We start from the raw sequence: 27,265 nt of genomic DNA, 5'->3' as shown, positions 1-27,265 counted from the left end.
CTTCCATTTGTTGTCTCTGATAACAAAGATAATATAACAAGATAAATAAAAGTGATACAGTGATTATATCAGACTGTATAACTGAAATGAAATATAATTGGGGCTATTACAATAAAGTTAAGGGGGATAATTTGAAAAGTTGCACAAGAAATGTTTAAATTTTAGTTTAAAAACAAAGGATGAGATTAGGATCAAATACAAATATAAAAAGGTAAATACAAAAAAGGAAATAGTGGATAAGGGAATACAGAGCTTAGAAACAGGGGCAAAAACAAAAGGAGGATGAAAGTGTGGCAGAGCTATTAAATAATTGTTTTAAATGGGTTCAAAAATGAAGGGGAAAGTGAGAATGTAGGGAGAGGAAATAACTCTGAATAATAAACATAGAAAATAACCACAAATCCGAGCAAGGAAAAATGCAGCAGCAGACGTAGCAAGTTACTTAACCGAAAAGAAAGAACAAAGGTAAACTGGTATTGAACTAAAACTTGTTATGCTATTTCTAGAAAATTATGGTACAGCTTTGAGATTTAAACCTACATTAACCAGAATGATGTAAGGAACAGGAAATTGCAAGCAGGCATTTGAGATACTAGGACTGTGACTGAAAACAGGCAAAGGAAAGGGCAACTGCAATTAGTTTTGAATTGCTCAAGCAAAGAGTCAGCAAAGTCACAATGTGTCTATGGTTCTATTAAATATTGTTATTATTTTTAAATTTCTTTTAGAATTACCATTGAGTGGCTTCTGCAAAGATCTGTCTCAGCTTTGCTTCACTTTCTCCATAGTACCTGAAACAAAGGAAGGCAGGTACCTGAGCATAAGGAGACTAAAACAGCACAAATAATTAAATTTGCACACAGTCTAGGAGAAAATCAATTGACTAAAATTACAGAAACTTTTGGGACAGCACATACTGCCACCATGAGTTACCTGCATTTGCCAGTGACATCCAAACCAATTGTGGATCTTTCTTTTCCAGATCCACCAACTTGAGAGTCAAAGCCACCTCAGTCCAAAACAATGAGTCACTATGCAGTGCTAGGGTCTTATACAGTACAACGTTGTCACATGGACAGGCTAGAACAAGCCTACCAACAAAACATCGGGCAAAAATATTTTGACAATTGTTTAAGTCATATCCCCTGACATAGCCAGCAGTCAAACATATCAAATAGAAGACGAGACAGAAACATTCAAAATTAATTTTAAAAAAAACAAGTTTTTAAAGAAGGTATTATTTCTTTTTAAATCAAAATACTTAAACATATTTTAGTAAAATAAATTAGTTCAAAAAATTGTAAATTATCTTTGTGTCTCAAACCTGTTCCTTTCCATTCAAATAAATGGAACGCATATTCAGCACGCAGTCCTACTGGGGCGGTGCAGTAAGTTTGTAATCCACTACTGGACTTTACAAGTTATCCAACAGCAGAGAACAAAGAAAAATCGCCAGCAAAAAGCAGCCAGTAGGTTTGGAACTTTTGTGATTTTGCAGGAACCTCAAACTTCATAGCACTTGTTCTTGACATTTTTCGGTGTTCACCGCAGAACAACTGGCAATCCGTAGAATTACAGCTCATTATTACAATACATAAATACCAATAATTTTTGTAACATTAGACATTACAAATATCAAATGAATGATTTACAGTTCAGAATGGGGAGAACATTTCAGGATATAGAAAGGATAAGCAGGTTGTAACTCTCCAGTCCAGCATTCTGTGGTTGGACTCGGTTTGAATATGTAGTACAGATCTATACTAATTAACTAATTCTAACTAAGATCTAAAATTAATTAAGATATGTACTAATCTGTAGCTAATTAACCTACCAGTGCAACTTCTGTAAGTTCAGCCAACAACATTTCTGACTTACAGAAACTTCGAGTTACGGACAGTTCTCAGAACCTTGTGACCTGGGCAGTGTCTACACTTAAAAAGAACAGTTCTCCTGCTGGGAGGAAGATGATCCAAGGCAATTTGTGCGGTCCGGATTTTCTGTGGGCCAGCACCAGTTAAGTCCCAAGGGAGCCGGACTGCAGAGTTACGACATGTATCTGGTTTTACAGTAACTACAGAGGAATTTTCCCCACATTTTTTACCTCCCAATATTAGGTTTAATTATTTCCAAGAGGCATGATGCATCAGATAAAGCTCCCTCCAGTGTGCTTCAACAACTTGACACTGGCCCAGTACTGAAAATCATTACCAAATACACCAGCATACAAGCATCAGATCATTTTTACATTGATTTTCTTATTTTCTTTCAGAACAGTAACTTAGAAGGGATGACACAATCTTTGGGCACCTCACTATCTATGGGATCATGCTGCACTTATTTCACTTACTTGCTTATAATTTCAGGTCCATTGATAACAATGATGTGAGCTCCAACTTCATTAGCCACAGCTCTAGCAATCATGGTTTTCCCAGTACCAGGAGGACCAAACAGCAAAATTCCTCGTGGAGGTGTAATTCCTAAATCACAACATTAAAGATGGATAGCAATAAATAGAGTTACATAACAGCTGTACAGAACTGAACATGCTTCCTTTTTAAAAAGTCTCCATTACTTCAAATTCAGGAGAAATTTATTTAGTTCGGAAATATTGAGAACATAGGACTCTTTATCATATTAAAAGAACTCATTACCACATTACGTTTTAAACAGATGCAGTTCAATCTGAAACAGGAGTTTTCAATCTAAACAAATGAAATTTAAGGTCCGAGAGGCATGTCGGCTGGGATATATCTTCCAGATGCTCTTACAAATAGGCCTAACATACCACAATCTTTATCAACCATTTGGCCAAGAGGACCAAATGTAACATTTCAAAGTTTGCTGATGACATGAAATGATGCGAGAATGTGAGTGGTGATGAGAATGCAAAGGGACTTTAAGAGGATATTGACAAGCTGAATGAGCTGGCAACAACATGGCAGATGAAACGCAATGTTGTAAAATGTAAAGTTATTCAGTTCAATAGAAAAACAAAAACACTGAGTATTTTTTAAAGTGGTGAAAGAATGGGAAATATTGATGTATAAAAGGAACCTAGATGTCCTTCACGTAGATTACTGAAAGCTCACATACAAGTGTAACAAAAACAGAAAAGCTGGAAGAACTCAGCCAGTCAAGCAGCATCTGTGGAAAGGGAAACCAGTTAATATTTCAGGTTTAAGACCCTTCATCAGGACAACTTCTATTCTCTTCCCTCTCAAATGCTTATCCAGCACCCCCTTAAATGCATGTTATGCTCCACAGCTATTTTTGTTTATATGATAGAGACTTCCACATTCTCACCACTCTTTACTCAACAACAAATGTATGAATTCCTTGCTGGATTTCTTGGTGACCATCTTACAATAATGGTCTTTGGTTTCACAGCATTATCTCTACAAAACCTTTTGTGATTTTAAAGGACCTCTGATTGGTCACTCCTCAAGCATATTTTCTGAAGAGACCCGGTCTGTTCACCCATTCCTGAAATGCATACCCCCACAGTTCTACTACCGTCTTTTTAAATGCTCTCTACAATGCCACACTGACCCTTTTTTCCAAAAAAAAAGGCAATCAAAAATGTACACTTGGTGTGGTCCGACCAACATTCCATAAAGGTTAACGAAATTCCCTACTTTTCAATTCTATCCCTCTAAAAGTGCTTGGTTTGCCCTTTTTTCCCCCCTTAATCCCTTATTATTTCGTGGTACTCCTTTAGCAATTCAGCTATTCAGCTCTGCCACTGGACTCAATGGAGAGATGAACTAACAGTTCCAAAGTCATGTGGCTGCATTTACTGAAATCTAGGCCCATATCCCTTAAATCAGAGAAAGTGGTACTCCAGTCAACGCTATTCAAAAGCCATTAGAAGGCATTTTTTTGTCCTCTGTTTCACAAACCTATATATTTTGAAGCCTAGCTGAAATTGAAAAATTAACTGTTTGGGGATTTCTGAAGTATTCACAGAGATCTATCACATTGGGATGAATACTTGGGATTCACATTAATTCCTTACTCAAAAAAAAATGATGATCCCTTTTTGTGTTCTATTGTGAAATTTCATATAGTAACTAAACTTCAGCAAGTAATAGTCCCAAAACTGCTGTCTGTGTTTAAAGCTGCCAGTGATTAAACCCAACAACATGACATCCCTGCTGGATATCTTGGTGACAACTTATAATAATGGCCCTTGGTTGTCACAGACAACCTATTAAATAACATCACACTGCAGATGACAAGGCTAGGCAACTGTAGTCTGTTTAATATGTTCAACTGCTCAAAGTTAAGTCAGCAGTGAATGCAGCAAAGTTAAAATCAGTGTCGCCTTGGGTATTCAATCTTCTGAGGCAACACATATACATACATTCACATATACACACATACACATATACGTAGGGGTGTGTGTGTGTGTGTGTGTGTATATATATATATACATACACACACACATATATATATATATATACATACACACACACACACACACACATATATACATACACACACACATATATACATACACACACACACACACACACACATATCTTAGAAGATGGCAAAACAACAATTCTGATGTTGCCTTATGTTCACTTACATTCAAGTTCCAACCAAACAAGCAGACACAGGTGATCAGTGTTCTCCCAAGCCATTGTACTGCATTTGATCAAATTCACCCATGCACAATCCAGTTATTAAACATGGATATGCTGATCTACTTTGGCATAGGACAGTGTTTGTATTATATAGGTAGGGTGGGGGGAAAGGTGGGAGGTGGGATGAGACTACAGCAGGCCTGTGCTCCTCTTCCAGAGGCAAGGAGTCCAATGGAACAGAACTAGGGGAAGAAATTGCCAGTGGAGCTCAGCCACCAGGATCAGGACTTGCACATTTGCACAGAGGTCCTGTACTTCCTGACAGGAAGTCTCAACAGGTTCCAGATCAATAAATTTGGATCACAATCCGTGGAAGAGAGTTTTAGTAAAATCACCCTTTAAGTGATTTTGTTGCCTACAAAGTCATAATAAAAGCTTACTTGTATGATCAAATTAAAATAGGTAAATTCTAATTACATTTTATATCATCATACCATAGGACATGAACAGCTGTGGTTGCTTCAAGGGTAATTCAATAATTTCTCTAATCATCTTCAGCTGACTGGCCAGTCCTCCAATCATGTCATAAGTGACTTTCGATTTGCATTCTTCCTTGCTTTGCTCATCATTGCTTTTTCCTTGCAAGAACTTAATTTGAGTGAGGAAAGAAATGTAGTAAAAAGTATCTCTGTTGCTTTTCAAGCAACTGTTAGACATCAGAATTAAGTCCTCCACTGGAGAGTCACATTTGTTTACGCCTTCCTGAATAGATTCAGACTTCTCAACATCTTCACTAATGCTCATTGTAGAGCATATTATCCCATTGCCTGCTTCCAGTAATTTTCCACTGTCCATGGTACTGTTACAAGTAGGAATTGATGTAGTTTGAGAAACTGCCATAATAGGAGAAAATGAATCAGAAGTAAAGTTGCTATCTCCATCCCGAGTAACTTCAATGGCTAAATTGCTGAACTGCGTCGACAAGTCTATTGCATGGTTCTCTTGTACTGATTTATCAAGCAAGGATTCCTCATTCACACTTGTATCACTGGATGCGGCATTGAATGACATTTCCATGACAACACCATCCACTCCTTTTACCTTCATCACCATCAAGTGAAAAGTTCGACCGTAAAATGTTATGTTCAGCAAGTTGCCAGGTAATACTATCTTCCCATCTACATGAAAAGCAAAGTAAAAGATAAAAATAAAATTAGTGGTAAGTGCCCTAACTTGTCTTCTCTACAAACAGAAACTTGTAAACGTACAATGTGTATACTTTGTCTTAATTCAGGAACTCTTGAGTATTCAGGAGTAAATTACATTGGGTGAAAACCCTTGCTCAGTGTAAACTTACCCATCTGAATTAAATTGTGAACAATCACCAGATCAACGTCCTACTCAAATTGCAGGGTGGCTTCAAAGCAGCTGAGTTGCGGGAAAGATAGACAAAATTGCATACCAGTAGTGCTTATCATTAATTGAGGTCTTTTGCAAAAGCTGGTAGAGAGGGAGGAGAAAGACTCAGAAACAACCAGTGGGGGGTGGTGGGGGTGGGGTGGTAATAGAAACCTTGAATGTAGTAGCGTTAGTGAACTTCCAAAATGTGGATTGGCCAACTTATTAAGGTTAAGCTCTGTTTTACATACTTAGTAGATGCTTTTGATGAGATAACAGTGATGGATGATGAGAGAAATGAAGCTAATGTGATGTAAGTGGACTTACAAGAGGTATTTGATAAAGTGCTTGTCTTCTAGGTTATAGCCCATGAAATAAAAGGGATAGTAAATTGGTTGTGACAGAAAATAAAGAGTAGTAGTGAACGGCTATTTTCAGGCAAGAGTGAAATCACTGAGTCACACACCACAGAAACAGGACTTTCACCCACCAAGTCCACACTGACCATTGAAGCACTAATCCTTTTTGTTTTAAAATTCTTCCCTCATTCCCAACAACCATCCCCAGATTCTACCACTGACCATAAGACGTAGGAGCAGAATTAGGTCATTCAGCCCACCGAGACTGCTCCGCCATTCGATCAAGGCTGATTTAATTTTCCCTCTCAAACCCATTCTCCTGCCTTCTCCCCGTAACCTCTGATGCCCTTACTAATCAAGAGAGGGGGAGAGGGGGAGATGACGTGGAGGTCACATCATTGGGTATATTTAAAGTGGAGGTTGATAGGTTCCACAATTCCACAGATTTACCACCCTCTGGCTAAAGAAAGTCCTCCTCATCTCTGTTCTAAATGCATATCCTTCTATTCTGAGGTTGTGCCCTCTGGTCCTAGACCCTCCCACTACTGGAAACATCCTCTCCACGTCCACTCTACCCAGGCCTTTCAATATTCAGTTGATTTCAATGAGATCTCCCCTCATCCTTCCAAACTCCAGCGAGTACAGGCCCAGAGCCATCAAATGCTCCTCATACATTAACCCTTTCATCCCTGGGATCATTCTCATAAACCTCCTCTGATCCTTCCTTAGACATGGGGCCCAAAACTGCTCACAATACTCCAAATGTGGTCTGACCAACACATTATAAAGCCTCAGCATTACATCCTTGCTTTTATATTCCAGTCCTCTTGAAATGAATGCTAACATTACATTTGCCTTCCTTACTATTGACTCAACCTGCACTAGGACTCCCAAGTCCCTTTGCACCTCTGATTTCTGAATTCGCTCCCCATTTAGAAAATAGTCTATGCCTTTACTCCTTCTACCAAAGTCCATGACTGTACACTTCCCTACACTGTATTCTATCTGCCACTTCTTTGTCCATTCTCCCAACCTGTTCAAGTCCTTCTGCAGACTCCCTGCTTCCTCAACACTATCTGCCCCTCCTCCTATCTTTGTCTCATCCGCAAACTTGGCAACAAAGGCATCAATTCCATCATCCAAATTATTAACATATAACGTGAAAAGTAGCTGACCCCTGCAGAACACCACTAGTCACCGGCAGCCAAGCAGAAAAGGGCCCCTTTATTCCCACTCTTTGCCTTCTGCCAGTCAGCCAATCTTATATCCATGCCAGTACCTTATTTGTAATACCACGGGCTCCTATCTTGTTTAGCAACCTCATGGGCAACACCTAAATTCTAGAGACAATTTACAGTGGCCTATTAACCTATCAACTAACATGCCTTGGGATCCGGGAGGGAACCCACAAGGCCATGGAGAAAACGTGGAAGCTCCACTCAGACAGCACAGGAAGTCATCATTGAACCCAGGTATCTGGAACTATGAGGACTATTGGTTTTCTTAATACATGTTAATAACACAAATTCCAGATTTCTAAACTACACAAAACTTGGAAACGTGAACTGTGAGATAATAATAGACTTCAAAATATATAAATTCCAGACACATTAGGAGAGAAACTGATCCCACTGGTGCAATACGAGGCAAATTCAATCTTGGTGCTCTAAAGGGAATAAGTCCTTGAAAATAAAAAAGAAATTGCAAGCCACTGGAGGAAAGGTGGGGGAAAAGTGGTGAGCTGGACTGCTCTTCCATTGAGCTGATGCAGACTGGATGAGATAAAAAGCCTCCTGTGCTATGGTCTGTGATTCTGTGAGTAAAGACAGCATTCAGAAATTAAAATCTTCTTACCCATATTCCTCACCAAGAAGTCAGATAATTCTTCTCTGTTGAAGGATTCATCTTCATCTCTGCAATAAGCAAGGCAATTACAGCTTAAAACAATTTGGGCTGATGTGCAAGAACAAATGATAATTGCTTTAAACAATGATATGCCATAGAAAATCAATTAATAAAAATGTTACAATATTGTTTGCATCTTTTTTTCCTTTAACACAGCTGCTTATTCCTTCAATTAGGCTCAAAGTATTACCCGCCAACTCTGCACAGTAGGATACAAGTCCTGGTATCACAATAAAGTTCATGAAATGCAAATAAATGGTGCCACTCGCAGGTATTAAGAGTTCACATCAGCTGACCAAAACAAAGTTTATGGTAATTTATTAATACATTTCTTACTATATTACACACATGTTGAAAAAGAAAGCAAGGCTCCTGTTTTTAATACAAAAGCAAAATGTTATACATGCTAGAAATCTGAAATTACAATAAATGCTGGAAATAGCAGGTTAGGCAATATCATGGAGAAAGAAAAGCAGTTAACATTTTAGTTTGATGAACTTTCAGGAGGTCTAATGAAAAGGGATTGTCTTGAAATGTTAACTGCTTTTCTCCCCATAAATCCCATTTGATCTGTCAAGTATTTCCAGCATTTTCTCTTCTTATTTTTTTTAAAAAGCTTATGTAACCCTAAAGTATAGGCAAGAGATTTTTAATTTAAAGAGTACAATTCCTTAAGTGGCTAACAGTGAATCTACCAGATACAAACCTCAAAGCTACTTGTAATTCTTCTGCCTGTAGTACTGGACCAAGCAGTGGCTGAACTGTAACGGCATCATTCACTTTGATCTTTAGATTCTTCTGGGTGATTCTATTCAACCCTATCTTACCCCCTGGGAAACTTTGAACAGGCCATGCTGTGCATACCTAAGAAAAAAAATGTTAACCTGCAAACTATAAGCTCTATACACTTGATACAATAACATACTACATAGTTACAAGGAACACATTGCATATCATCCTGTCATATTGGAACACAAAGGGAGGACCCCAGGAGATGATCTCAAGTTGTGGGAAATGCAGATCTAGTTTGATGTGAAGGGATGGATCTTTTCACATACAATTGTGGATCTGTGAATAGGCTGCCAGCTAATACACTAAATGATAATTCACCTAATCCCTCAAACCACAATTCAATTGCTATGATCAGCTGTTACTACCCGAGATCAATTATTGTGGACCCAAGCAAGAGTGGCCCAGAGAAGCACTCCTTCACCTGCTTCATTAATAATTTGCCCTCTATCATTGTTTACAATTTCTAAAAATTCATTCACAACTCTTGATTATTAAGCAGAATATTTCAGTATAGGTCCTGGATATCATCCAGGTTTGAGCTGATAAATGACTGGAAACCTACAACCCACACAAATCTCCAACAAGAGTTGATCACATCTGGAAAGTTCTGAAGAAAGGTCATCAGGCTGAAATGTTAGCTCTATTTTTCCACAGATGCTGCCTGATCTGTTGTGTATTTCCAGAATTTTCTAATTTTAAATTACCAACATATGTAGCTTTTACATTCTCAGGTAAATCAAGTGAATTTTCCAGACTTCAACTGGCACCACCGCCCCCAGGTCCTGCCATAATTAGCATTCTGAAGGTCGAGGCAGAGCTAGGTATTAACACCATGTCCTACCATTATTGATAAGGTGCAGATTAAGAATAAAATTATATGCTCAGCCCTTCAACTATACAACTGTAGTCATAACAGTACTCAAGAAACTATCATCAAGAAATGCAGTATTTGGATTCATTAGAATCTGACTATTGGACTCAATCTCCACTACTTCAATCTCTGGTTCACAAAAACTGTTATATCTACAGGATACATTGCAGAAGTTTACCAGATCTACTTTCACTATTTGCCTCCCCGGTGATCACTATACAAAGAACGGCAAGAAGTGTAGTGGTGGATGAGTGTTTTTCAGACTGGAGGTCCGTGACCAGTGATCTTCTGCAAAGATCAGTGCTGGGACCTCCGTTGTTTGTAATATATTAACAATGATTTAGATGAAAATGTGGACAGTCTGATTAGTAAGTTTTGTGGGCAAATCAAATATTGGTGAACTTGTGGATAGTGAGGAAGGTGTCAAAAGGGCACACACAGCAGGATATAGATCAGCTAAAAATTGGATGGAGAGAAACAAAGGACTGCAGATGCTGGAATCTAGATGAAAAACACCATGATGCTGGAGGAACTCAGCAGGCCAGGCAGCATCCATGGAGAAAAGCAGGCAGTCAACATTTCGGGTCAGGACCCTTCTTCAGTCCTGAAGAATGGATGGAGAAATGGCGACAAGTGTGAGGTGATGCATTTTGGGAGGTCAAATGTAAGAAAGAAGTATACACAGTAAATGGCAGAACCTTTAGGAGCATTGATGTTCTGAGGGATCTTGGCATACAAGTCCATAGCTCCCTGAAAGTGGCAAGACAAGTGGATAGGAGGTAAAGGCTCAAGGCATGCTTGCCTTCATCAGTCCGGGTAAAAGTTGGGAAATCATGTTGCAGCTGTATAAAACTTTGGTTAGACCATGTTTGGAGTATTATGTGCAGTTCTGGTTGCCACCCTTGAGGTAGGATGTGGAGGTTTTGGAGAGGGTGCCGAGAAGGATATTGCCTGAATTGAAGCCATAAGGAGAGGTTGGACAAACTCAGATTACTTTCTCTAGAGCGTTGGAGGCTGAGGGCCGATCTGATAGAAATATATCAACTTATGAGAGGCAATATATTAGAAGGCAGAGGCTTAACGTGAGTGGGGAAAGTTTAAAGCAAATCTGCAAGGCAAGTTTTTTTTAAATACAGAAAGTGATAGGTGCCTGGAATGTGCCACCAGGGGAGGTGGTAGATGCAGACAGCAATGTTTAAGAGGCATTTAGACAGACACATGAACAGGCAGGGAAGAGGGATATGGACCTTGTGCAAGAAGATGGGATTAATCAGATTGGCATAATGGTCAGCGCAGGCATGATGGGATGAAGGGCCTGTTCGTATAGTGTACTATTCTGTGTTCCAACAGCATAAACATGGAAGCACCATCAGTTCAAAGTCCTTCTTCAATTTCTCAGGATGTGGACGACGCCTGAAAGGCTCAAAGTATTGGTGAGCCTTGGGAACACAAGTCCATGAGGGGGATTATGTTTCAATAATAATTAGTAAGTCCCAGGATACCAACTTAGCAACGATGAAGAAACTGATGTATGCCCAAGTCAGAATAATGTGTAATCTGATGGAAAACTTGAAGGTGATATTTTTATTACATTGCAATTCTTGGAGAGAGAATAATGGGTAAATAAAAACAAAAAAGTTCACTCCTGAAAGAACTTTATATAACCCAACAGGACTGTGATTGATCTTCAATTTCGGTAGTACTTACCTCCTGGCTGCCAGCAGCACTGGTGAGGAGGATCGGTCGGCCAATGCAGATATTTGCCAGTTTTATGCTGTTAAGACCCATTTGAGCAAGACATTTTCGGCAAGCCTTAGGTACCTTCTCATCAGCTACAAGGAAATCAATGAAAGCATGATGGATATTTGTATCTTCCAACATTTCCCAGAAGACTTGTACATCATAAAGTAGAGCTAATATTTAAGTTTAAACATGCCCCACCATTCTATCAGTTCTGTCCACTAGATAAGTGCCCACCTATAGTTCAAGTGGGGTCTATCTGGCCTGTTTAGTAGCTCCTTACTTAAAATAATAGAATTGCTTCAGCACAAAGAGATACAATTTTGTCCATCAAGTACGTTACAGCATTTTGTAAGAGTTGTACTCTTTCCCCCAGCTTTGAATTTTGTTTTCCTCTTCCAGCTATATACTCAATTTCTTTAAAAGCCCTGACTGAGCCAGCTTCAACCATACCATCAGGTGGTTTATTCTAGATCATTACTCACTATTAGTAAAAGGGTTTTCCTCGTGTTTCCTTTAGTTCTTTTGCAAACCTTAAAATGGTGTCCCATTTTTTTTTTTTATGTGGTTACATCCTGATGACATAAACCAGAATATACTCAGTCCTGCTAACTGCTGCCCCATCATTCAGCAAACTAACAGGCAGCACTATCAAGTAGCTGCTGCTCCATTTGGGTTCCACTCAGCTCCAGACCTCACTTCAGCCCTGTCCAAATGGAGAAAAACAAACTGTTGAGGCAAGATGAAAGTGATTGCCCTTCACATCAAGGTAGCACTTGACCATGGATGGCACCAGAGCCTTAGCTTATTCCAGTCGATAGAAGTCAAACAGAAAACTCTATTTGTTGAAACAGAAGCTAGGATTACGGAATACACCTGTGGTGTTTCAGGTCATGGATGTTACCGCAGGAGTTATTCAGGGCATTTATCTAGAATGAACCACATACAATTGTTTCACACTGATCTAATGTATTATAAGATCAGAAGAGGAGATGTTTGTGGATGTTTGCATAATCTTCAATTCAGTTTTCACCTCCTAAAACAAACAGAAAATGCTAGAAACAGTCAGCAGGTCAGGCAGCTTCTTTGGATAGGGAAGCACAGTTAACATTCTGCACAGTGGCTTTACTATACAGATTCACCACTGATCAACAGCCTGGGGGATTACCATTGATCAGAAACTTAAATTGATCAGCTGTACAAACACTCAATAAGTGAGTATACTGTGGCAACTGACGTGGTGCTGAACTTCTCAAAGCTGTTCCACTCACTGCAAGGCACAAGTCAGGTGTGTGACAGAGAACTCTCCACTTGCATGGATGAGTGCAGGTCCAACAACAATCAAGAGATTTGACTCAATCTTGGTCAATACAGTAACCCAAAAGCCCATTTGATTCAGCCAACCTAGAAGTTTACCCTTGATTTCCATTGACTTCAGTTTTACTAAGGCTCCTGATGTCAGCTGTGGTGAAATGCTCCTTTGATAAAAGGCAGTCAGTCTCATCTTTCCTTTTTGTTTTCCGTTTTTCTCCTCATGCCATTTCAGATTTCATTCTTCACCAATATACACATTTTATTATTTATATAGGCCCACATAGGCCTTGTATTATAGATAGCTTTCAATATCCAGCATAGCTTTTATATTCAACTGGCCTTTACTATCCACTTTCAGTTTGCACTACTACTACATGAATCACTCACTCTCTCCTGATCTCCATCCATTCATAGGCTCTCTTTACTCTCTCTCCCCTTCCTCTTCAACTTGGAACTTGTTTCCTATCTTTCCCTGGTTCAAATAAAAGGTCCTCATGTGAAATGTTACCTGTGTTTCCCTTTCCACAAATAGTATTCTGATCCAAGTATTTCCAGCTATTTCCAATTTTCATTCCAAGCATAAAACTGTCGCTTTGAACATTCACTCTACAAACTGAACAACGCCCAAGATCTTGTCTGGCAGCATCACCTAAACCATGATTTTCACTCCCTAGATTAACAAGAGCAATGGGAACACCGGCATCTTCAAGTTCAAGACTCCTGTCATCTGACTTGGAAATGTATCCCTGTCCTTCAAATCATCATGGGGTCCAAACACTGGAACCTGCCGTGCAACAGTACTTCATTCAGCAGACAGACTGTAGTAGCATAAGAAGTTGACTTACCTGTACCTTCTCAAGGGCAAATACTAACATGCAGTAAACAATGGCATTGTCTGGATGCCCATTTTGCATGGGACTCATTGAAACTTGGTAGACTGGATTCAAAATTGGCTCAACCATAGAAGACAGAGTGTAGTGGTGCATGTTATTCTGACGTTAGGTCTGTGACCAGTGGTGCTCTGCAGGGATCAGTGCTTGGACCTCTGTTGTTTGTGATGAAAATATAGGTGGGCTGATTAGCAAGTTTGCAAATGACACAAAATTTGGAGGAATTGTAGAGAGTGAGGAAGGTTGTCAAAGGATTCAGCAGAATATAAACCAGCTGGAAATTTGGGCAGAGAAATGGCAGATGAAGTTTCATCCGGACAAGTATAAGCTGTTGCACTTTGAGGAAAGCATACAGTAAATGGCAGAACAAGAGCATTGATATACAGAGGGATCCAGGGGTGCAAGTCCATGTGTCCCTGAAGTGGCAACACAGGAAGGACAGGGAGGTAAAGAAAGCATACAGCATACTTGCCTTCATAGGTCAGGGTGTTGATTATAAAAGCCAGGAAGTCGTGTTACAACTGTATAAAACTTTGGTTACACTGTATTTGGTGTATTGTGTGCTGTTCTGGTTGCTGCATTACATGAAGGTGTGGAGGCTTTGGACAGGGTACAAAAGAGGTTCACCAGGATTTTGCCTGGATTAGAGAGTATTATCTATAAGGAAAGGTTAAACAGACTTGGATTGTTTTCTCAAGAGAGTCGGAAGCTGAGGGGTGACCTGATAGAACTATATAAAATTATTAGAGACATAGATCGGGTAGACAGTCAGAATCTGTTTCCCCAGAGTAGAAATGTCAAATACTAGAGGGCATAGCTATAAGGTGAGATGGGGAAAGTTTAAAGGAGATTTGAGAATTTTTTTTTACACTGAGAGTGGTAGGTGCCTGGCATGCAATGCCAGGATAAGTGTTGGAGGCAGATATGACAGCAACATTTAAGAGGCATTTAGACAGGCACATAAATAGGCAGGGAATGGAGTGATGTGGACCACATGCAGGCAGATGGGATTAGTTCAGGTTGGCATAATGGTCAGCACTGACACTGTGGGCTGAAGAGTCTGTTCTTGTGCTGAACTGTTTTATGTCCTTAAATCAGGAATTGTCCCGAAGCTGAGGTGGCATGGGTGCAGAAAAAATTGTTTCATTCCTGCAATACAGCTCCAACATGGTAAATCCAACCACCTGGCTGTGCTTCTTCTGCCTACATACAGAGAGAGACTGAAGCGCGCAGCACCAGTGAAAAGGACTACGAAGAGCTGGATGGCAGAAGCAGAGCAGCGAATTTGGGATTGCTTCGAGTTGGTAGACTGGACCATGTTCCAGGATTCGTTAGTGGACCTAAATGAATATGCTATAGTTGTCACTGACTTCCTAAGGACATGCGTGGACGAGTGCATACCCACAAAGACATTCCAAGTCTTCCCCAACCAGAAGCCCTGGATCAACCAGGAGATTCATAATCTGCTGAGGGCTAGATCTGTGGCGTTTAGAACTGGCGACCCAGAGTCATACAAGTCCAGGTACAACCTCCAGAAGGCCATTGTGAGTGCAAAGAGGCAATTTCGGGCTAAACTGGAATCACAGATGGACGATCAACAGCTGCGGCAGGGTTTACTCAATATTACCTACAAAGCGAGATCAGGTAGCATAAGTGGCAACGACCCATCACTCCCGAATGAGCTCAATGCCTTTTATGCACGCTTTGATGGGGAGAACTATGACACACCCATGAGCCCTCACATCTACAGGTGACCCTGTAATTTCAGTCTCTGAGGTTGACAAACAGGCAACCTTCCAGGGGGTGAATCCACGAAAGGCATCTGGTCCAGATGGCGTACCTGGCCGAGTACTAAAGATCTGTGTGGAACAACTGGCTGGGGTCTTTATGGACATATTCAACCTCTCGCTTCTGCGGTCTGAGGTTCCCACCTGCTTCAAAAAGGCATCTATTGTACCGGTGCCCAAGAAAAGTGTGGTGACCTGCCTCAATGACTACCATCTGGTAACGCTTACATCAGCCATAATGAAGTGCTTCAAGAGGTTGGTTGTGGCCCGAATCAACTCCTGCCTCAGAGATGACATGGATCTGCTCCAGTTTGCCTACCGCCACAGCAGGTCAACAGCAGATACAATTTCTCTGGCTCTTCACTCTGCTCTGGACCATCTGGACAACAGGAATTCTTACGTCAGGCTGTTGTTCATCGACTACAGGTAGGCGTTCAACACAATCCCATCCAAACTTATCATCAAGCTCCAAGACCTGGGCCTCTGTACCTCCCTCTGCAACTGGATACTTCGACTTCCTCATCAGCAGACCTCAATCAGTGAGGACTGGTAACGTCATCTCCTCCTCACTGACCATTAACACAAGTGCACCTCAAGGCTGCGTGCTTAGCCTCCTGCTCTACTCTCTATACTCCCTATAAGCACAGCCCCAATGCCATCTTCAAATTCACCGGCGACACCACTGCTGTTCAACAAATCACAGGTGACGATGAGTCAGTTTACCAGAGCGAGACAGGACACCTAGATGAGTGGTGCAGCAACAACAACATCTCACTCAATGTCAGCAAAACTAAAGAACTGATTGTCAACTTCAGGAAGGGGAAGGAGGGCAAACATGCACCAGTCTACATTGGGGAAATTAGCGGTAGAGAGAGTCAGCAGCTTTAAATTCTTGGGCATTAACATATCAAATGACCTGTCCTGGGCCCAGCACATAGATGCAATCATAAGGAAGGCATGCCAGCATCTTTACTTTCTTAGGAGGTTAAGGAGGTTGGGCTTGTTACCGAACTCTCTAACAAACTTCTACAGATGTACTGTTGAAAGTACCCTGACTAGTGGCATCATGGTCTGGTATGGCAATTCGAATGCACAGGAATTTAAAAACCTGCAGAGAATAGTGGACTCTGCCCAATACATCACAGCACATCCCTCCCCAACATTGGTAGTATCTACAGAAGGCACTACCTCAAGAAGGCAACATCTATTATCAAAGATCCCCACCATCTGGGCTATGACATCTTCTCGCAACTACCATCGGGCAGGAGGTATAGAAGCTTGGAATCCCACACCACTAGGTTCAAAAACAGCTAGTTCCCTTCAACCATATGGTTCTTGAACCAACCTGAAAAACCCTAATCACTACACTTTAGCAACACTATGACAACTTCGCACTAAAATGGATGTTATTTTTTCCAATTGTGTTCTTCCTTGTAAAAATTGTGTATAATTTATGATTCATTTACATTTTTCTTGTGAATGCTGCTTATATGATGCTATGTGCCTGTGATGCTGCTGCAATAAGTTTTTCATTGCACCTGCGCATACATGTACTTGTGCAAGAGAAACAAGGGACTGCAGATGCTGGAATCTGCCTGCTGAGTTCCTCCAGCATCATAGTGTTTTTCATGTACTTGTGCATATGACGATAAACTTGACTTTGACATACGACCAAAATTTTCTTCTTGTCATTTTAAGGCAACATAAACAGTTTACTATTTGGTTGAAACTCCTAACACCCCCACAATATCACAACTTACTACGTAGAATGAAGGTACTTGGCCCAATGTGACTCCACCAGTCAATAAAGAGCTATCCAACTCAAACCTGAAACATAAGAGATCCTGCAGATGCTGGAGCAACACACACAAAATGCTGCATGAACTCAGCAGGTCAGGCAGCATCTATGGGGAGAAATAAACCATTGAGTTGCTGCTGACCTGCTGAGTTCCTCCAGCATTTTGTGCATATTGCTCCAACTCAATCCTACCTCCCTGCACTATGTAGACTACCCTGCAAGTCACAGTTATTCAAATATACATCCAAGTACTGTTAAAACGTGATGAGAGTTTCTGCCTCTGCCACTATGGACGAGTTGGGCCGAAGGGCCTCTTTCCGTGCTGTATAACTCTATGACTCTATATCAGCCAGTAAATTCCAGACTCCTAACCTCCAATCATTTTACCATTACTTTAAAATTATGCCTGCAGTACGAAGGACAATCTGAGAATCTGATTACCTAATACATTACCTGAATTAGAAAGAACTGATCACTTAAAATTGCAATTATGCTTTTGCACATCAATTGCTCATGGAGTCATTTCTCGTGCCATTTCCTTTCAATCATGCAACCGTTTTGAAACAAAAGATACCCTGAAAACTAAAAATGTTGGCATCTAAATGAATAAATGCACCCTCACACTACACGTCCGTACCTTTCTCTACGGTGTCAGTGACAGTCAGTGAAAGGCACGGCTGCTGCTTGGTCTCCGCAATGTCCAGCTCAGCCCCCGGACTGGGGGCGCCGGGGGAGTCCGCCGGCGATGGCCAGCAGTCCGGCCCAGCCCTGGGTGAGGCGCCCTGACTCCGCACCGGTTTGGACTTGGCTTTCTTTTTGGAGGACATGGTGTAAATGGAGAAACGTGAGCCTCAGCAACGGAACGCTGTTTCCATGCGGCGCCACGGCAGTGATGTTAAACTTCCCCTGTGAAAGGGGAAAGGGCAGCCCGCCACTACCGTAATTAATCACAAGAGGCGCCTGTAACCTCCCAGTCCTCCAATGAAAACTTGAATTTTATTTAAATCATCCTTTCCTCCATTGATGCTCATCTCTAGAAAATATCTCATTCAGCACCTCTTATTTTACTTAATTTTCAGAAATATTTTGACTCCATACGTTTAGCAGTAACGATTTCTAATTAAATTAATTTCAATATGTAATTCAAATCAGAGATGCTAAAAATGCATTATTGTAATAATAACTCCCAATATGCGCAATTGATGAAATACACTTTAAATATTATAATCCTGGATAAATGCCAAATACATTAAGCAAATAAATAACTTCCACAAAACGTTGGGAACTAAATGACCGAATCATCTATTTCCTATGTTGTTTGAGAAATACTGTGTGTCAGCACTCTCCCACGACTACACAGAATCTAAAGCAATGTCCAAGAACTGTGAGAAGTGGCATTTATCAGAAAAGAAACCCGGTTTGTAAAACACTTTCACAATCAATGAATTATTGAATCAATGAAGTGTAGTCACTGAGGTAATATAAGGAAACAAGGCAGGCATTTTGCACAAAACAAGGTCCAAATGTAAATGAGCTATTCACCCAGATAGATGTTTCTGTGTGTTTATTGAGGGCTATGCATCGGCTAAGATACTGAATAAGACGCAGGGAGCATGCCACCACGCCACGCTAAACAGCATTCCCCCCCCCCCCCAATAATTATCTTAAATAATTATCTTAAGAAATCCTTTGGTTATGGACCGATGCTGCATACATTAGTTCTGTAACATTACTGAGAGATGTACCACTCCCAAAACTTGGCAAATTTGAACATTTGCACATGATCCCAATTGAGAAGCACAGGCATTGCAAAACAAAATATTTTTTGTCTCACAGTTCTAAAGGTTTTGCCTTTTGCTGAACTAGATTAAAATAACAATGTATGTTTTAATACACTTAAATTGTTATTGCTATCCACTGACCGAAAATTTTGTGTTCATGGAATGTAGGGGTGGTAGGGGTTATGCTTTTATTTAATCTGATACGGTTTTATTGATGTTGAAGTTTGACTTTGCAAAGAAATCCCCATCTGGTCACCGGGAACTTGTATTTGAAGGTATATTTTAAAATGATCAAAACACTCTTTATACACAACACTTCCATACTACGATTCTAGATAGGCGGTCCATGATTATAAAAGAGACTTTTGACCAAGATGTAATGTCAGCTTTACGTGATACAGGCCCCGAATAGGCACTGTGTACCCTGACAGCTAATGCCATCTGGAAGAGCCGCTGGTCTACTAAACTAGACCCCAACAGTTGGACAGGTTTTTTGCCAAGTAGACACTCAGCAAATGATGAAGCAATTTGCCAAAATGTCATTATCACACGGCTCAGTTTAGGAGTCTGATTTCCAAGTGCACAAATACCAAATATTATAATAGAGGAATTAAAAGAGAATGGATTGGGGTGAGAGCAAAAATAAATCAAGGGAAACAAAATATACTAAGCTCTTGAGATCAGCTACCGTTTCAAAAATGCGTTTTTCTTTCTGGTCACTAATGCCACTGTCAGTAGTGCTAGCAAGTCTGCGGGAGCTTTAACTGGGTGAAATGCGGTAGCGGTTCACCCTCCTGCTGGCCAGAGTGAAGTGAGTCGTGGGTCATGCTTTCCCTGGCAGTCCGGGCATGGGCCCCTGCTGTCGCTGCCGCCTGCCGTCCCGCTGCCCGCAGAGTGCGGGGGCACCGAGCCCACCTTTTCCCCGGCAGCCGCTCAGGCTCGATGCAGGCGTCCCTGATGAGCGTCGCCAAGGTGGACCGCTTTGGAGCAGTCACAGTTCACCTGGAACCCAAACACTTCGCACCACAACTGGACGAGGTCAAATTCCAAAAACTACTGCAGGGCAAGTAATAAAACATGGTCTACCTCCTCTCCATCTCTCAACAGTCCCTGCCTAATATTAAGGGGCAACATTTTAATTTAAGGGTACAATGCGTCATTTATACATTAATACATTAATGTGCAGTTTTATCGAGTATCATTCATTATTATTAGATCTTGGTCCAGTTTTGCTGTATGGAGGCCAACTTTGTTATGGCTGCACGTTTACTTACACAACAGCTATTGCATTTTTAAAGTAGTTCATTGCATATCCGTTCTGGGGGATTTAAAAGTCATTTTACAATCCGAGTTATTTCAGTTTTCCCTTCAGTATAGTAAAAAATAAAAATGCTTCTGCAACTTTATTGATACGCTGATGAAGCAATTTGCCAAAATATTATCACAAGGCTTAGTTTAGGAGTCCGACTTCCAAGGGCACAAATGCCAAATATTATAATGGCAATTAAAAGAGAACAGATTAAGAGAGGAAAAAAAGCAAAAAGAAATCAAAGGGAAAAATTGTAATCCATTTATTCTGCAGAATTATCTTATTGGCCCTTGAAAACTTGTACAGTATTTGTCTCCTTACTTCAGAGAAAATCAAAAGTTTTGGAATGATTCTCAAAAGGACAAATGCAAACAAAAAACTTCAGGAACAATTCACTGAACATTAATGTAAAATTCCAGCTTCATTGGTCCCCTTTTGAATGCCAAGGTTTAGAGTCATCAGGACAATGGAACTGCTGATCAACAGAATTCTCTGCAATGTATATTCCCAGTCGTAACTGGCTGCAACAGGGATAATTGAATTCGACAATTTAACATGCACCATTAGTTTCACTGGAAGACCAGGCAGCCTGGTGGAACTTTTACTGTCCTCGGCAAGGAGGTGCAATTTGTTCAGCCATTTGCAAAGAATCAGAATTCATAATGTATATTTTGGCATGTGTCAATAATGCATCACTTTGATGACTTGACTCCCCAGCAATCTCTATCCTGTTATTTTCTAGTTGTTGCTTTGGAATCAACAGTAGTGAGCATATTGGCCATGTAATTCACACACTGGAGTTAAAATGATTGAATGAATTATCATCATTATGACCAAACACAGACTAGGTGACCATTTCACAGAACACCTGCACTCTGTCCGTAACCGCGATCTGCCTATTGCCAGTCACTTCAACTCCCCCTCCCACACTATCACTGATATGACAGTCCCCGGCCTCTTCCACTGCCAGGAGAATTCCAAATGCAAACTGGAGGAACAGCATCTTATTTTCCATCTTGGAACCTTGCAGCCTAACGGCCTGAACATTGAATTCGCCCACTTTAGGTGATCCCCACCCCCCTTCCCCACAAACCGCCCCCTCCACCATGCTTCTTCTCGTCTTCCCATTCCTAGCCTTTTTTTCTATCCTTTTTTGACTCTCTCTCCTTACCTTTAACCCATCCCCCAGTGGATCTGCTCTCCCTTCCTCCCCCGCACCTGCCTATCACTATCTCTTACCTGCATCTACTTATCACCACCTTGTGCCCACCCTGCCTCCCTTCTTTTGTCCACCTATTACTGCTCTGCTTTTCCCTCCTATATATTGGGCTTCCCCTTTTCCTATCTTCAGCCCTGATGAAGGGTCCTGACCCGAAATGTTGACCGCCTGCTTTTCTCCATGGATGCTGCCTGGCCTGCTAAGTTCCTCCAGCAAATTCGTGTTTGTTATCATCATTATAAGATGAGCAATAAAAAGATTGCTGCATTTTTGTTTATCATATGCGGAAGGACTCTCATACTGTGAAGTAGACTGGATCTGTTGATTCACAGAATGTCCCAATTAAGAGACAATTGAGGAGTCACCAAATTCAGAGAGGGCTTCAAAGTTTAGGTTGTTTTCCATATCTAACATCTTAAAAATTTTTTTGTTTCAAAATGTTTAATAAAACAATAAATCATATCTCCCTTGAGCATACTACTTTCGAAGAATCTGATGTTATAGAAGACTTCCTTCTATTTACCAAACTTAGAATACAATTTGCATCCAAACAGCAACTTTCAGAGCCCAAACATATCTGTGACTTGAAACATTCACAGAAATGTTGCATGAAATAAAGAAATAAACTAATCCATCATAATACAAATGTTGGATGAGGATGGTTAGGACAAAGGGTGTGACCAGGGTTGCCCAATGTTTTCAGAGCCGTTTGATTTATTAATTAATGAGGGAATTTAAAAAGAGAGAAATCAAAGGGACATGTAAAAGCAGTGAAATGCAAGTTAGAGCTGTTGCTGAATCCTGAAATGAAACAGAATGTGGAACTGTCCGGCAGATCAGGCATTGTCTGTGGAGAGAGAACATTGTGTTTACTTTATGAATAGATAACCTTACAGCAAAACTGGGCAGTTGTGATACAAACAAGAAAAGTGAATTATCTGAGATTGTTGAATTGGATATTGAATCCCGAAGATTGAAATATGCCTCGATGAAGTAAAAAGAGACCTGAATGTTTAAAACTTTTATGGATCTTGATTGGGTAATTCAGCAAAAACGCTTTCCTTCAATAGGTAAGAGATGGCATCATCAAAAGAACAATGTGAAATTTTTGGAGTTTTTTTTCTTTTTACACATTTAAATATCATACCAAAGCCTCAGTGGAATCAGGATTCAAAACAGCCATCAAAATAATTTAGATAAATACATCAGAAAGAGAAATGTAAAGAACTTGGTAAAGAATAAACAATGGCTTCAGTGGACAGCCAGAGATCTGGAAAAGGCATGATGAGCTAAATTTTTCTGTGGATAGATGTGAGATAATACATCTTGGGAGTAACCAAAGAAAGGGAACAACACACAATCTGCTGGAGGAAGTCAGTGGGTTGAGCAGCATCTGTGGGAGGAAAGGAATTGTTGACGCTTCAGGTCGAAACCCTGCTTCAGGACTGAGCGTGGAGGGGCAAGATGGCCAGTATAACAAGGAGAAGGGGACTGGTGAGAAAAGAGTCCAAGGTGACTAGTGGACTGAGGAGGAGTGTAAGATGACAGGCAGGTAGGGGGGGTGAGCGGGGGGGGGGGCAGACAGAGAGAGAGAGAGGAAAAAGTGGGGAAAGATGGGGCAAGGTGGGGGGAGGGGAGTGTAAGGAGAGGAGACAGCTGCTGGAGGGAGATAAGCAGGAACACAAAGCGCCACCAGTGCTGGATTCGGATAAGTAAAGGAGGTGAGAATGGGAACCATAAGGGGAGACGTGAACAACAGTTGGAACCAGGTTTGTGGGGGGGGGGGGGCAACCTGTGTGTGATGTGAGTGGATGGAGCCGGGTGGGGGGGGCAGGGGAAGGGACAAAGATGGGTGAAAGGGGACTGGGGGAGTCTGGTAAGGGGGACAAAAATGGGAGGACCAGAGGAGGATCAGAAGGGTGGGGGGGGGGGGGGTAAGAGGGGAAAAAGAAGGAGGTTACCTAAAATTAGAAAACTCAGAATTCATGTCATTGGGTTGCAGACTACCCAGGCGGAATATAAGGTGTTGTCCCTCCAGTTTGCGTTGGGCTTCATCCTGGCAGCAGAGAAGGCCAAGGATGGACAGGCCATTGTGGGAATGGGAAGGAGAACTGAAATGGTCTGCAATTGGGAGCGTGGGATGACCATGCAGACTAAACATAGGTGTTCCGCGAAAAGGTCACCCAGTCTGCGCTTGGTGTCGCCGATGTAGAGGAGGCCACATCAGGAGCATCGAATGCAGAAAACGAGGTTGGAGGAGATGCAATTGAACCTTTGCCTCACCTGAAAGGACTGTTTAGGTCTCTGGATGAGGGTGAGGGTGGAGGTGTAAGGACAAGTGTTACACCTCCTGTGAGGGCTGGGGAAAGTGCCAGGGGTCAGGGAGGAATGGGTGTGGAAGGATGAGCTTACTGGGGAGTCATGGAGGGGAGTGGTCCCTGCAGAAGGCAGAAATGGGTGGGGAGGAGAAGATGTGGCTGGTGGTGGGATCTCATTGCAGTTGGCAGAAATGACGAAGGATGAGATGTTGGATGTGGCGGCTCATAGGGTGAAAGGTGAGGACCAGGGGAGTTCTATTTCTGTTCTCTCTGGGAGGAGGCATGGTGAGAGCAGAAGTATGAGAAATAGAGGAGATGTGAGATCGGGCCCCATCAACCACAGCAGAAGGGAAGCCATGCTTCCCGAAAAAGAAGGACATTTCAGATGTCCTGGAACAGAAAGCCTCAGCTTGCAAGCAGATTCGAGAGGAACTGGGAGAAAAGAATGGCGTCCTTACAAGAGACAGGGTGGGAAGAGGTGTAGTCTAAGAAACTGTGAGAGTCGGTGGGTTTATAGTAAATATCAGTGGATGCTTTGTCTCCTGAGATGGAGACAGAGATCTAGAAAAAGGGACAGAAGTGTCAGAAATGGAACATGTGAATTTGAGAGCAGGGTGGAAGCTGGTGGCGAAGGTGATAAAAATGATGAGTTCTGCACGGGTGCAGGAAGCAGCACCAATGCAGTCATCAATGTAACAGAGAAAGAGTGGGGAGTGGTACCAGAGAAGGTTTGGAACAGGGACTGTTCCGCATAGCCAACGAAAAGACAGGTATAGCTGGGCCCATGCAGGTGCCCATGGCTAGACCTCTGATTTGTAGAAAGTGAGAGGAGTCAAAAGAGAAGTTGCTTAAGGTAAGAATAAGTTCAGCCAGGTGGATGAGAGTGTTGGTGGAAGGGAAATGGTTGGATCTTTCTTGTAGAAAGAAGTGGAGTGCTTTAAGACCGTCCTGATAGGGGATGAAGATGTATAGAGACGACATCCATAGTGAAGATGAGGCAGTGGGGGCCAGGGAATCGGAAATTGTCCAAATGGTGGAGGGCATGCGATGTCCCGGATGTAGGTAGGAAGGGACTGGACAAGGGGAGTCGATGAAGAGAAAAGTTCAGTGGGGCAAGAGCAGGCAGAAGCAATGGGCCTACCAGGACAGTCCTGTTTGTGGATCTTGAGTAAGAAATAAAAGCGGGAATTGTGGGGTTGAGGCACTATCAGATTAGAGGCTGTGGAGGGGAGATCTCCTGATGTAATGAGACCTGTGACATTGCGGGAGATGATGGCCTGGAGTTTGTTGGTGGGGTCATCGTCTAAGGGTTGGTAAGAGGAGGTAGCTGAGAGTTGTTGTCTGGCTACTGCAAGGTAGAGGTAAGTCTGCCAGACTACAACGGCACCACTCTTGTCTGCAGAATTGATGACAAAGAAAGGGAAGGTACCTTTAATGACATTATGCTAAAGAACAGGATTAAACAGAGAGACCCTGAAAATTTCCTAAAAGTATAGCTGAAAAAATTAAACTATAAAAAAGACTAAATTTGTTTTAAGCTTCATAATGGGATAAAAAGTATAAAAGAAGGCCACAAACAGAACTAGGCACACCGTCACTAAAAATATATTGACATCCAAGAGCATGCAACGTATTGTGATTTTCAGTGAACCACACAGAGACCAGAGTTGTATATGTAATGAGCCTTTATTCAGCACAAGCAACGGGGCCCTACTGCTAGAATCTGAATTCAAAGTACATTGAGTTTTCATACCCTATAAATACAAAGATAACTGCGAGTGATTAAATACAATTTCAATAGTTACAATTGCATAGTTTAATTTTTTTTAAATTTTATTTACAGCGTGGTAACAGGCCCTTTCGGCCCAATGAGTCCGCGCCGCCCATTTCTTAAACCCCCAAATTAACCTACCCGTATGTCTTTCGAATGTGGGAGGAAACCGGAGCACCCGGAGGAAACCCATGCAGACACGGGAGAACGTACAAACTCCTTACAGACAGCAACGAGAATCGAACCCCAATCGCTGGCGCTGTAATAGCGTCGTGCTAACCACTACGCTAACGTGTTTTGGGTATAGGCAAATGGTTCCACAGAATTATGTATTTACAGTGGGAGCACAACTTAACTAACAAGACTAACACTGAATATTTAAACACCTTTATTGGGAATCCAATTACCCAAAACATTCTTCTTCTACCACCATATTGTGAGGGGTGGCATTCTGCATACACAAACTCCCCAGGTATCAATTGACAAATCCGGCCATGATCATGTGTAAGGTGGCAAAATAGCCAGTTGGGAGCCTTCATTTTTTTCATCCTGGAGGTTTCAATGTAGTCCAATTAACTTAGCCATTTATCTATTATGTTCCCACCGTATTACAATGGTGTGAAGTTCAAGACGCCCCACATCTCATAGTTGGTTCCAATGCTTTGAACAATCCACATCACATTATTTAACAAGATATCTTTATACAAGTGTCTTGCCAGTTTCCAAAGCCCTCCCACTGTGAGCCTGTGGTATCTCTTCACAGATGTGATATTTGTTTATGTATCTGACTTTGTAATTTCAGGCCCAATTACTGCTTGTAGGTTACATTTGAAAACAGTTTGAATGCTGTTTCTCATTTGTATTATAGCCACTTCTCCCCTATTCTAGTGTAGATTCAGCACAGAATGATACCAAGAGTGGAAAGCAATGATTATGAGGACAGATTTTGGATAATTCCTCCAGGAAGAGTAAACTAAGGAAATTCAGTCTTTCAGGAATGAATTTGGGAAATACTTTTATACACAGAGGTGGTAGACATTTGCAACTCTGTTTCACAAAGAACATTTAATGCTAGATCAATTGTTGGCAACAATTTGACATCATCAAACTCGCTGTGTTGGTGTGTGGTAGAATTTGGGGGGGAGTTGTTGGGAATGTGGAGACAATAAAATGGGATTAGTGTAAATGGGAACTCCGTGGCCAGCACAGATTCATTGGGCGAAAGGGCCTGTTTCTGTGCTATGACTGTTGTCAGGGGAACAGCCCTAGTTCATTCACAAGTTTATGCCATGAGTAGCACCAAATGTCTATAAAAAGGAGATGCCAAACAGGCAAAACTGCAATGCAGTTCTACAAACATGCAGATACCAACAACAACCTGCAATTGGCAAGAGTTAAGCAATCACATAATGAATCAGAAG

At 41.4% G+C, this 27,265-nt stretch overlaps 2 protein-coding genes across 4 annotated transcripts in view; one reads left to right on the top strand and one right to left on the bottom strand.

The window, feature by feature from the left end:
- spata5 (spermatogenesis associated 5) overlaps nucleotides 1-18,356 on the bottom strand; it is a 289,862-nt gene extending 271,506 nt beyond the window's left edge. Inside the window, exons 1-7 of one of the 3 annotated variants that reach the window (XR_007958670.1) lie at nucleotides 18,084-18,320; nucleotides 11,625-11,749; nucleotides 8,961-9,118; nucleotides 8,204-8,262; nucleotides 5,087-5,770; nucleotides 2,351-2,480; nucleotides 735-791 (exon numbers count right to left, since the gene is read on the bottom strand). Coding sequence is in view for 2 of the 3 variants with exons in the window: in XM_052044104.1 (XP_051900064.1) it covers nucleotides 735-791; nucleotides 2,351-2,480; nucleotides 5,087-5,770; nucleotides 8,204-8,262; nucleotides 8,961-9,118; nucleotides 11,625-11,749; nucleotides 18,084-18,273 (1,403 nt within the window). In the remaining variant the exon portion in view is untranslated. Of the gene's footprint in view, nucleotides 1-734; nucleotides 792-2,350; nucleotides 2,481-5,086; nucleotides 5,771-8,203; nucleotides 8,263-8,960; nucleotides 9,119-11,624; nucleotides 11,750-18,083 lie in introns of all 3 variants that reach the window. The other 2 variants (XM_052044104.1, XM_052044117.1) reach the window with 2 other exon arrangements.
- A 1,692-nt stretch (nucleotides 18,357-20,048) lies between these two features.
- nudt6 (nudix (nucleoside diphosphate linked moiety X)-type motif 6) overlaps nucleotides 20,049-27,265 on the top strand; it is a 58,694-nt gene continuing 51,477 nt past the window's right edge. Inside the window, exon 1 of the mRNA XM_052036960.1 lies at nucleotides 20,049-20,290. Coding sequence (XP_051892920.1) covers nucleotides 20,053-20,290 — 238 coding nt within the window. The 5' untranslated portion in view covers nucleotides 20,049-20,052. The remainder of the gene's footprint in view (nucleotides 20,291-27,265) is intronic.

This window comes from Pristis pectinata, chromosome 2 (genome assembly GCF_009764475.1).
Source record: "Pristis pectinata isolate sPriPec2 chromosome 2, sPriPec2.1.pri, whole genome shotgun sequence".
Taxonomy (NCBI): Eukaryota; Metazoa; Chordata; class Chondrichthyes; order Rhinopristiformes; family Pristidae; genus Pristis; species Pristis pectinata.
This window is presented reverse-complemented; position numbering and strand designations above follow the sequence as displayed.